The 13845-nt window shown below is 39.0% G+C and overlaps 1 protein-coding gene across 3 annotated transcripts in view; it reads left to right on the top strand.

Annotated features, from left to right (window-relative positions):
- MYO18B (myosin XVIIIB) overlaps window positions 1-13845 on the top strand; it is a 560248-nt gene that overhangs the window by 28376 nt on the left and 518027 nt on the right. For all 3 annotated transcript variants that reach the window (XM_063454642.1, XM_063454641.1, XM_063454640.1), the window contains exon 4: window positions 13665-13697. In XM_063454642.1, coding sequence (XP_063310712.1) covers window positions 13665-13697 — 33 coding nt within the window. The remainder of the gene's footprint in view (window positions 1-13664; window positions 13698-13845) is intronic.

Genomic DNA, 13845 nt, shown 5'->3' with positions numbered 1-13845 from the left:
TAGCAACATGGAAACCAATAGAATCTCTCTCAACACTAGCAACATGGAAACCAATAGAATCTCTCTCAACACTAGCAACATGGAAACCAATAGAATCTCTCTCAACACTAGCAACATGGAAACCAATAGAATCTCTCTCAACACTAGCAACATGGAAACCAATAGAATCTCTCTCAACACTAACAACATGGAAACCAATAGAATCTCTCTCAACACTAGCAACATGGAAACCAATAGAATCTCTCTCAACACTAGCAACATGGAAACCAATAGAATCTCTCTCAACACTAGCAACATGGAAACCAATAGAATCTCTCTCAACACTAGCAACATGGAAACCAATAGAATCTCTCTCAACACTAGCAACATGGAAACCAATAGAATCTCTCACAACACTAGCAACATGGAAACCAATAGAATCTCTCTAAACACTAGCAACATGGAAACCAATAGAATCTCTCTCAACACTAACAACATGGAAACTAATAGAATCTCTCTCAACACTAGCAACATGGAAACCAATAGAATCTCTCCCAACACTAGCAACATGGAAACCAATAGAATCTCTCCCAACACTAGCAACATGGAAACCAATAGAATGTCTCTCAACACTAGCAACATGGAAACCAATATAATCTCTCTCAACACTAGCAACATGGAAACCAATAGAATGTCTCTCAACACTAGCAACATGGAAACCAATAGAATCTCTCTCAACACTAGCAACATGGAAACCAATAGAATGTCTCTCAACACTAGCAACATGGAAACCAATAGAATCTCTCTCAACACTAACAACATGGAAACCAATAAAATCTCTCTCAACACTAGCAACATGGAAACCAATAGAATCTCTCTCAACACTAGCAACATGGAAACCAATAGAATCTCTCTCAACACTAGCAACATGGAAACCAATAGAATCTCTCTAAACACTAGCAACATGGAAACCAATAGAATCTCTCTCAACACTAACAACATGGAAACTAATAGAATCTCTCTCAACACTAGCAACATGGAAACCAATAGAATCTCTCTCAACACTAGCAACATGGAAACCAATAGAATCTCTCTCAACACTAACAACATGGAAACCAATAGAATCTCTCTCAACACTAGCAACATGGAAACCAATAGAATCTCTCTCAACACTAGCAACATGGAAACCAATAGAATCTCTCTCAACACTAGCACCATGGAAACCAATAGAATCTCTCTCAACACTAACAACATGGAAACCAATAGAATCTCTCTCAACACTAGCAACATGGAAACCAATAGAATCTCTCTCAACACTAGCAACATGGAAACCAATAGAATCTCTCTCAACACTAGCAACATGGAAACCAATAGAATCTCTCACAACACTAGCAACATGGAAACCAATAGAATCTCTCTAAACACTAGCAACATGGAAACCAATAGAATCTCTCTCAACACTAACAACATGGAAACTAATAGAATCTCTCTCAACACTAGCAACATGGAAACCAATAGAATCTCTCCCAACACTAGCAACATGGAAACCAATAGAATGTCTCTCAACACTAGCAACATGGAAACCAATAGAATCTCTCTCAACACTAGCAACATGGAAACCAATAGAATGTCTCTCAACACTAGCAACATGGAAACCAATAGAATCTCTCTCAACACTAACAACATGGAAACCAATAGAATCTCTCTCAACACTAGCAACATGGAAACCAATAGAATCTCTCTCAACACTAGCAACATGGAAACCAATAGAATCTCTCTCAACACTAGCAACATGGAAACCAATAGAATCTCTCTAAACACTAGCAACATGGAAACCAATAGAATCTCTCTCAACACTAACAACATGGAAACTAATAGAATCTCTCTCAACACTAGCAACATGGAAACCAATAGAATCTCTCCCAACACTAGCAACATGGAAACCAATAGAATCTCTCTCAACACTAACAACATGGAAACCAATAGAATCTCTCTCAACACTAGCAACATGGAAACCAATAGAATCTCTCTCAACACTAGCAACATGGAAACCAATAGAATCTCTCTCAACACTAGCAACATGGAAACCAATAGAATCTCTCTCAACACTAACAACATGGAAACCAATAGAATCTCTCTCAACACTAGCAACATGGAAACCAATAGAATCTCTCTCAACACTAGCAACATGGAAACCAATAGAATCTCTCTCAACACTAGCAACATGGAAACCAATAGAATGTCTCTCAACACTAGCAACATGGAAACCAATAGAATCTCTCTCAACACTAACAACATGGAAACCAATAGAATCTCTCTCAACACTAGCAACATGGAAACCAATAGAATCTCTCTCAACACTAGCAACATGGAAACCAATAGAATCTCTCTCAACACTAGCAACATGGAAACCAATAGAATCTCTCTAAACACTAGCAACATGGAAACCAATAGAATCTCTCTCAACACTAACAACATGGAAACTAATAGAATCTCTCTCAACACTAGCAACATGGAAACCAATAGAATCTCTCCCAACACTAGCAACATGGAAACCAATAGAATCTCTCCCAACACTAGCAACATGGAAACCAATAGAATGTCTCTCAACACTAGCAACATGGAAACCAATATAATCTCTCTCAACACTAGCAACATGGAAACCAATAGAATCTCTCTCAACACTAGCAACATGGAAACCAATAGAATCTCTCTCAACACTAGCAACATGGAAACCAATAGAATCTCTCTCAACACTAGCAACATGGAAACCAATAGAATCTCTCTCAACACTAACAACATGGAAACCAATAGAATCTCTCTCAACACTAGCAACATGGAAACCAATAGAATCTCTCTCAACACTAGCAACATGGAAACCAATAGAATCTCTCTCAACACTAGCAACATGGAAACCAATAGAATCTCTCTCAACACTAACAACATGGAAACCAATAGAATCTCTCTCAACACTAGCAACATGGAAACCAATAGAATCTCTCTCAACACTAGCAACATGGAAACCAATAGAATCTCTCTCAACACTAGCAACATGGAAACCAATAGAATCTCTCACAACACTAGCAACATGGAAACCAATAGAATCTCTCTAAACACTAGCAACATGGAAACCAATAGAATCTCTCTCAACACTAACAACATGGAAACTAATAGAATCTCTCTCAACACTAGCAACATGGAAACCAATAGAATCTCTCCCAACACTAGCAACATGGAAACCAATAGAATCTCTCCCAACACTAGCAACATGGAAACCAATAGAATCTCTCTCAACACTAGCAACATGGAAACCAATAGAATCTCTCTCAACACTAACAACATGGAAACCAATAGAATCTCTCTCAACACTAGCAACATGGAAACCAATAGAATCTCTCTCAACACTAGCAACATGGAAACCAATAGAATCTCTCTCAACACTAGCAACATGGAAACCAATAGAATCTCTCTCAACACTAACAACATGGAAACCAATAGAATCTCTCTCAACACTAGCAACATGGAAACCAATAGAATCTCTCTCAACACTAGCAACATGGAAACCAATAGAATCTATCTCAACACTAGCAACATGGAAACCAATAGAATGTCTCTCAACACTAGCAACATGGAAACCAATAGAATCTCTCTCAACACTAACAACATGGAAACCAATAGAATCTCTCTCAACACTAGCAACATGGAAACCAATATAATCTCTCTCAACACTAGCAACATGGAAACCAATAGAATCTCTCTCAACACTAGCAACATGGAAACCAATAGAATCTCTCTAAACACTAGCAACATGGAAACCAATAGAATCTCTCTCAACACTAACAACATGGAAACTAATAGAATCTCTCTCAACACTAGCAACATGGAAACCAATAGAATCTCTCCCAACACTAGCAACATGGAAACCAATAGAATCTCTCCCAACACTAGCAACATGGAAACCAATAGAATGTCTCTCAACACTAGCAACATGGAAACCAATATAATCTCTCTCAACACTAGCAACATGGAAACCAATAGAATCTCTCTCAACACTAGCAACATGGAAACCAATAGAATCTCTCTCAACACTAGCAACATGGAAACCAATAGAATCTCTCTCAACACTAGCAACATGGAAACCAATAGAATCTCTCTCAACACTAGCAACATGGAAACCAATAGAATCTCTCTCAACACTAACAACATGGAAACCAATAGAATCTCTCTCAACACTAGCAACATGGAAACCAATAGAATCTCTCTCAACACTAGCAACATGGAAACCAATAGAATCTCTCTCAACACTAGCAACATGGAAACCAATAGAATCTCTCTCAACACTAGCAACATGGAAACCAATAGAATCTCTCTCAACACTAGCAACATGGAAACCAATAGAATCTCTCACAACACTAGCAACATGGAAACCAATAGAATCTCTCTAAACACTAGCAACATGGAAACCAATAGAATCTCTCTCAACACTAACAACATGGAAACTAATAGAATCTCTCTCAACACTAGCAACATGGAAACCAATAGAATCTCTCCCAACACTAGCAACATGGAAACCAATAGAATCTCTCCCAACACTAGCAACATGGAAACCAATAGAATGTCTCTCAACACTAGCAACATGGAAACCAATATAATCTCTCTCAACACTAGCAACATGGAAACCAATAGAATGTCTCTCAACACTAGCAACATGGAAACCAATAGAATCTCTCTCAACACTAGCAACATGGAAACCAATAGAATGTCTCTCAACACTAGCAACATGGAAACCAATAGAATCTCTCTCAACACTAACAACATGGAAACCAATAAAATCTCTCTCAACACTAGCAACATGGAAACCAATAGAATCTCTCTCAACACTAGCAACATGGAAACCAATAGAATCTCTCTCAACACTAGCAACATGGAAACCAATAGAATCTCTCTAAACACTAGCAACATGGAAACCAATAGAATCTCTCTCAACACTAACAACATGGAAACTAATAGAATCTCTCTCAACACTAGCAACATGGAAACCAATAGAATCTCTCTCAACACTAGCAACATGGAAACCAATAGAATCTCTCTCAACACTAACAACATGGAAACCAATAGAATCTCTCTCAACACTAGCAACATGGAAACCAATAGAATCTCTCTCAACACTAGCAACATGGAAACCAATAGAATCTCTCTCAACACTAGCACCATGGAAACCAATAGAATCTCTCTCAACACTAACAACATGGAAACCAATAGAATCTCTCTCAACACTAGCAACATGGAAACCAATAGAATCTCTCTCAACACTAGCAACATGGAAACCAATAGAATCTCTCTCAACACTAGCAACATGGAAACCAATAGAATCTCTCACAACACTAGCAACATGGAAACCAATAGAATCTCTCTAAACACTAGCAACATGGAAACCAATAGAATCTCTCTCAACACTAACAACATGGAAACTAATAGAATCTCTCTCAACACTAGCAACATGGAAACCAATAGAATCTCTCCCAACACTAGCAACATGGAAACCAATAGAATCTCTCCCAACACTAGCAACATGGAAACCAATAGAATGTCTCTCAACACTAGCAACATGGAAACCAATATAATCTCTCTCAACACTAGCAACATGGAAACCAATAGAATGTCTCTCAACACTAGCAACATGGAAACCAATAGAATCTCTCTCAACACTAGCAACATGGAAACCAATAGAATGTCTCTCAACACTAGCAACATGGAAACCAATAGAATCTCTCTCAACACTAACAACATGGAAACCAATAGAATCTCTCTCAACACTAGCAACATGGAAACCAATAGAATCTCTCTCAACACTAGCAACATGGAAACCAATAGAATCTCTCTCAACACTAGCAACATGGAAACCAATAGAATCTCTCTAAACACTAGCAACATGGAAACCAATAGAATCTCTCTCAACACTAACAACATGGAAACTAATAGAATCTCTCTCAACACTAGCAACATGGAAACCAATAGAATCTCTCCCAACACTAGCAACATGGAAACCAATAGAATCTCTCCCAACACTAGCAACATGGAAACCAATAGAATGTCTCTCAACACTAGCAACATGGAAACCAATAGAATCTCTCTCAACACTAGCAACATGGAAACCAATAGAATCTCTCTCAACACTAGCAACATGGAAACCAATAGAATCTCTCTCAACACTAGCAACATGGAAACCAATAGAATCTCTCTCAACACTAGCAACATGGAAACCAATAGAATCTCTCTCAACACTAACAACATGGAAACCAATAGAATCTCTCTCAACACTAGCAACATGGAAACCAATAGAATCTCTCTCAACACTAGCAACATGGAAACAAATAGAATCTCTCTCAACACTAGCAACATGGAAACCAATAGAATCTCTCTCAACACTAACAACATGGAAACCAATAGAATCTCTCTCAACACTAGCAACATGGAAACCAATAGAATCTCTCTCAACACTAGCAACATGGAAACCAATAGAATCTCTCTCAACACTAGCAACATGGAAACCAATAGAATCTCTCACAACACTAGCAACATGGAAACCAATAGAATCTCTCTAAACACTAGCAACATGGAAACCAATAGAATCTCTCTAAACACTAGCAACATGGAAACCAATAGAATCTCTCTCAACACTAACAACATGGAAACTAATAGAATCTCTCTCAACACTAGCAACATGGAAACCAATAGAATCTCTCCCAACACTAGCAACATGGAAACCAATAGAATCTCTCCCAACACTAGCAACATGGAAACCAATAGAATGTCTCTCAACACTAGCAACATGGAAACCAATATAATCTCTCTCAACACTAGCAACATGGAAACCAATAGAATGTCTCTCAACACTAGCAACATGGAAACCAATAGAATCTCTCTCAACACTAGCAACATGGAAACCAATAGAATGTCTCTCAACACTAGCAACATGGAAACCAATAGAATCTCTCTCAACACTAACAACATGGAAACCAATAGAATCTCTCTCAACACTAGCAACATGGAAACCAATAGAATCTCTCTCAACACTAGCAACATGGAAACCAATAGAATCTCTCTCAACACTAGCAACATGGAAACCAATAGAATCTCTCTAAACACTAGCAACATGGAAACCAATAGAATCTCTCTCAACACTAACAACATGGAAACTAATAGAATCTCTCTCAACACTAGCAACATGGAAACCAATAGAATCTCTCCCAACACTAGCAACATGGAAACCAATAGAATCTCTCCCAACACTAGCAACATGGAAACCAATAGAATGTCTCTCAACACTAGCAACATGGAAACCAATAGAATCTCTCTCAACACTAGCAACATGGAAACCAATAGAATCTCTCTCAACACTAGCAACATGGAAACCAATAGAATGTCTCTCAACACTAGCAACATGGAAACCAATAGAATCTCTCTCAACACTAGCAACATGGAAACCAATAGAATGTCTCTCAACACTAGCAACATGGAAACCAATAGAATCTCTCTCAACACTAACAACATGGAAACCAATAGAATCTCTCTCAACACTAGCAACATGGAAACCAATAGAATCTCTCTCAACACTAGCAACATGGAAACCAATAGAATCTCTCTCAACACTAGCAACATGGAAACCAATAGAATCTCTCTAAACACTAGCAACATGGAAACCAATAGAATCTCTCTCAACACTAACAACATGGAAACTAATAGAATCTCTCTCAACACTAGCAACATGGAAACCAATAGAATCTCTCCCAACACTAGCAACATGGAAACCAATAGAATCTCTCCCAACACTAGCAACATGGAAACCAATAGAATGTCTCTCAACACTAGCAACATGGAAACCAATATAATCTCTCTCAACACTAGCAACATGGAAACCAATAGAATCTCTCTCAACACTAGCAACATGGAAACCAATAGAATCTCTCTCAACACTAGCAACATGGAAACCAATAGAATCTCTCTCAACACTAGCAACATGGAAACCAATAGAATCTCTCTCAACACTAACAACATGGAAACCAATAGAATCTCTCTCAACACTAGCAACATGGAAACCAATAGAATCTCTCTCAACACTAGCAACATGGAAACCAATAGAATCTCTCTCAACACTAGCAACATGGAAACCAATAGAATCTCTCTCAACACTAGCAACATGGAAACCAATAGAATCTCTCTCAACACTAGCAACATGGAAACCAATAGAATCTCTATCAACACTAGCAACATGGAAACCAATAGAATCTCTCCCAACACTAGCAACATGGAAACCAATAGAATCTCTCCCAACACTAGCAACATGGAAACCAATAGAATGTCTCTCAACACTAGCAACATGGAAACCAATATAATCTCTCTCAACACTAGCAACATGGAAACCGATAGAATGTCTCTCAACACTAGCAACATGGAAACCAATATAATCTCTCTCAACACTAGCAACATGGAAACCGATAGAATCTCTCTCAACACTAGCAACATGGAAACCAATAGAATGTCTCTCAACACTAGCAACATGGAAACCAATAGAATCTCTCTCAACACTAACAACATGGAAACCAATAGAATCTCTCTCAACACTAGCAACATGGAAACCAATAGAATCTCTCTCAACACTAGCAACATGGAAACCAATAGAATCTCTCTCAACACTAGCAACATGGAAACCAATAGAATCTCTCTAAACACTAGCAACATGGAAACCAATAGAATCTCTCTCAACACTAACAACATGGAAACTAATAGAATCTCTCTCAACACTAGCAACATGGAAACCAATAGAATCTCTCCCAACACTAGCAACATGGAAACCAATAGAATCTCTCCCAACACTAGCAACATGGAAACCAATAGAATGTCTCTCAACACTAGCAACATGGAAACCAATATAATCTCTCTCAACACTAGCAACATGGAAACCAATAGAATCTCTCTCAACACTAGCAACATGGAAACCAATAGAATCTCTCTAAACACTAGCAACATGGAAACCAATAGAATCTCTCTCAACACTAACAACATGGAAACCAATAGAATCTCTCTCAACACTAGCAACATGGAAACCAATAGAATCTCTCTAAACACTAAGCGCTTTGCCCCAATTTTATGACTTAGTTACAACTAGTTCATAGCTTTGTGATTTTATCAGAAATAGTGAATGAAAAATTCGGGGCTGTAATGAGTGTAGAGTACACAGCAGTCTGAAATAATTATTTTCTCTATTGCAGCCCTGAAATATGCATTTTTTGTAACTCTCTCTGATAATGAGATAGGTGGAAACCCAAAAACTGGCGTAGTTAAATTAAACCGTTAATAATTTTTATTACTGAAATTCAAAGATTGTATGCATTACAGTCTCTATATATGCTGTTTGAAATTCATACATCTAATTTCAGTGCATCTCCTGACTTACCCTCCCTCCATTTGAGTTGTCATTTTTTTATTGAAAGCACTGCTTATCCAAACAAGAACAAACAGGAGCTAGGGCACATTCACATATCCTGATGTCATGCACAAATGTTGGGCATTGCTTTAAAGTGATCTAAGCATTTCAAATTGTGCATGCTGTTCGGTCGGATAAGTTATGCTTCTGACTAATGCTGCCTTATAGAAGAACAAGCACTCTAGTAATTATACCTTTGAATAAAACATTGAAAATCACCTTAAACTTGCATTAACCATTTGTGTTATCACATGACGCTCTTGAAAGGCAACTTCTATCCTAAGTGACTCGGTCCTACTTAGTCGTTCTCTGGTCTCCGTTGTTGGCTGAATTCAGGGAAGGACGATGGAGCAAATAATGACACGCACACAGTTTGCTGTCCAACGTACTTCAAATGTATTAGGGATAGACAGTTATATTTATACAGTATCGGATATGAACTTTGACTTACATAAAATGCAATAAATGTGCTTACAAAAGATAAATGTTTATGCTAAATGTGGCAATAGCTGATCTTGCAGAACCACAACCTCGTGGTCAAGCACGTCTGTTTATTCATGGTACTTCTTCTCGGAAGCATCAGGTCAACTTGCGGATGCGTCTGTTGTTGCAAAGCAGAAGTTATAAATCAAAAATAACCTGTGGTTAGTCTGGTTTTTAGCTCTTGTGTAAATCTTTATAAATGTTAGAAGAATAAATCTTTATAAATGTTAGAAAAATATAGTATATTAAATGGATGAGATTTAACCATTTATTGACTCTCTCTATCCCTTCAGCTCTGTCTTCTTATCAATTTATATTAAGTATTCAGCAAATTACTTCACAAATTAATTAAAGTCATAGAAACATAGAAACATAGAAACATAGAATGTGACGGCAGATAAGAACCATTCGGCCCATCTAGTCTGCCCAGTTTTCTAAATACTTTCATTAGTCCCTGGCCTTATCTTATAGTTAGGATAGCCTTATGCCTATCCCACGCATGCTTAAACTCCTTTACTGTGTTAACCTCTACCACTTCAGCTGGAAGGCTATTCCATGCATCCACTACCCTCTCAGTAAAGTAATACTTCCTGATATTATTTTTAAACCTTTGCCCCTCTAATTTAAGACTGTCCTCTTGTTGTGGTAGTTTTTCTTCTTTTAAATATAGTCTCCTCCTTTACTGTGTTGATTCCCTTTATGTATTTAAATGTTTCTATCATATCCCCCCTGTCTCGTCTTTCCTCCAAGCTATACATGTTAAGATCCTTTAACCTTTCCTGGTAAGTTTTATCCTGCAATCCATGAACCAGTTTAGTAGCCCTTCTTTGAACTCTCTCTAAGGTATCAATATCCTTCTGAAGAAAGGGTCTCCAGTACTGTGTACAGTACTCCAAGTGAGGTCTCACCAGTGTTCTGTACAATGGCATGAGCACTTCCCTCTTTCTACTGCTAATACCTCTCCCTATACAACCAAGCATTCTGCTAGCATTTCCTGCTGCTCTATTACATTGTCTGCCTACCTTTAAGTCATCAGAAATAATCACCCCTAAATCCCTTTCCTCAGATGTTGAGGTTAGGACTCTATCAAATATTCTGTACTCTGCCCTTCGGTTTTTACGTCCAAGATGCATTATCTTGCACTTATCCACATTAAATGTCAGTTGCCACAACTCTGACCATTTTTCTAGTTTACCTAAATCATTTTCCATTTGGCTTATCCCTCCTGGAACATCAACCCTGTTACATATCTTAGTATCATCCGCAAAAAGACACACCTTACCATCAAGACCTTCTGCAATATCACTAATAAAAATATTAAAGAGAATGGGTCCAAGTACAGATCCCTGAGGTACCCCACTGGTGACAAGCCCAAGCTTCGAATATACTCCATTGACTACAACCCTCTGTTGCCTGTCACTCAGCCACTGCCTTACCCATTCAACAATATTGGAATCCAAACTCAAAGATTGTAGTTTATTGATAAGCCTTCTATGTGCAACAGTGTCAAACGCCTTACTGAAATCTAGGTAAGCAATGTCTACTGCACCACCCTGATCTATAATTTTAGTTACCCAATCAAAAAAATCAATAAGATTAGTTTGGCATGATCTCCCTGAAGTAAACCCATGTTGTCTCTGATCTTGAAATCCATGTGTTTTTAGATGTAAACCAGGGTTCGAAATCCATGTGTTTTTAGATGTAAAGTCAGTCACAGTCAGGGTATACATTGCAAATAAGGAGGCAAAATTGACATATTGTTTAATTTCTCTTCTCTGTGTGATTTCAATATGTTGACTAGTACATGCATAGCTCAGAACTTATAACAATGGCTGGCAGAAGACCAATATGGAGGCACACATTTGCAGGATAATCGAGTGTAGATTGATATATATAGATATAGATATATATATATATATATATATATATATATATATATATATATTGTTATTTTCCTGTATTACAAATACATATTTTTGCATATATGAGGTAAGTAGTTATGATATTAAAAATCTAGGGGAGTGGGGGGGCGGGGCCGGGCCGCCAAGCCTAACGGTCGCAGGAAGGATCTGCTCCTGCGAAAAGTGCAAAATTAAGCCTGAATATAGGGACTTTTGAACGTTTAAAGGGCCCACAACTGCGACCCTCGGTGATTGCGGGCCACCGGAGCCGAGGAGAGGCTAGCTCGCAGAGTTTTAGTCCCTCGGGGGAGAGATTTCCGCCGCACCAAGCGGGACCTACCTGGCGGTGAGTGGAGTGGACGGCCGCCGCTCCACTATCCTGCCCTACGGAGCCCAACAAGGAATCTGACCATTGCGGTCCCGGTCCCGATCCCCCCCCCCTCTGGACCGGGGGGGATATCCCGGTCCTCGCCCCATAGCAATAGCACCTGGAGGCAATACCACGCTGACACATGAGCTCGAGGCCCAAAACAAGATGGCCGCCAGACCGGAGCTCGCTCCTTCTACAGCCCACTCACATGGCGGACTCACTAGCATAAGACTGAAAAGTCAAACACAAACAAAGCGGCAAAAGAGCAGACAAGCTCCTACCCACCAGTGCCAACCTACCGGAGAACGGTGCCAGGAGCAGCCCCAACTGTGTGTCCCTCAGGTGACACCGCCGAGGTGCAGACACAGGCAGACGGCGCAATCCGAGCACCAACCTCGACGGCACAGCCCTCAAGCCAGCTACCTCTTGCCAGCAACACACAGGGAACCCAGGTATCATGCCAGCCTCATAAAGAGTCCACCAACCGGGAATCCTTGCTCTGCCCATGAAGGGGTACAGGGGACTTCGCCTGTGGCACGATGACAAGATGTCTGCAAGGCGCCTTCAGCTCCAATGACCTGCCGAGTAACTACTTTAATACAAGTGACTTTCACCTAACATCCAGAAATCACCATGGCTTTATATTCGTATTTGTCCACCTGCACATATATGAAGTATTGTAGCGATATTTTACACGTTACTCAGCTAGAGCAGCCTGATGATTGATTTATTTTACTCTCTTCCCTGCAAGTTTCCTTTTATCATTTTATTTCTGGTTATTATATACAGTGCAGTATTTTGAAATTTCCCAACCTTCTTAAGTTTACTCTTGTATATCCCTGTATACTCCCATGTGTAATGTCACTGTAAGCTTGTCTGTTATACTCTGCACTCACAAAATCTTGCGACTAAACTAGTATACACGCGGACTGTATAGATGAGATAGGCTACATATACAGCCATATTGCGACTAAATAAGCGACTACGAAAGCGAACCCTCTAGCATGTAACTCAGCATGTAGACACAAACATAAGCGCTAGACCACTGTTTTCTTTTTATGTGCAACGCTGGGACCCAATGCAGCTCTAATCGTTTATCAAATAGATTGTTAACGTATACATAAAATTGCCTAGATTAGCATGTTCAACAAAAACAAAATTTGTGCAAGTTTCTCATGCCACTGTAACTCATATGTAACTGGATGCAATTTAACGCTGTTGTGGCGTATGACAATGCCCTGTAATCACCTGCACAACAAAAATAAAGAATTAAAAAAAAAAAAAAAAATCTAGGGGAGTGACCAATCAGATTCTAAGGACGCCAGTCCAACATGTAGCAGTAAGCTAGACATCACACTAAACATTAATAACTGTTCTAGAATCTATACCCTTGAATTATGAATTGTTGTTTGTTTATGGTGATTTATACTATGTTTATCTCTAGGTGAAACCAGATCCTCAGACAGAAGTATTAAAGGTACGTTTCAGAAACATAATGTGCATTCTCTGTAGTGTTCTGGTCATAAAGATTGTTACAGAGAGTCCATCATGTTGCATGGTTCTTGAGGAACACAAATATGTTTAATTATCTCTGTGAGTTAAAAGCAAAGTCCAAACACCTCATT

Source organism: Pelobates fuscus, chromosome 5, assembly GCF_036172605.1.
Source record: "Pelobates fuscus isolate aPelFus1 chromosome 5, aPelFus1.pri, whole genome shotgun sequence".
Taxonomy (NCBI): domain Eukaryota; kingdom Metazoa; phylum Chordata; class Amphibia; order Anura; family Pelobatidae; genus Pelobates; species Pelobates fuscus.
Note: the sequence above shows the minus strand (reverse complement) of the source record. Positions and strands in the feature narration are given on the sequence as shown.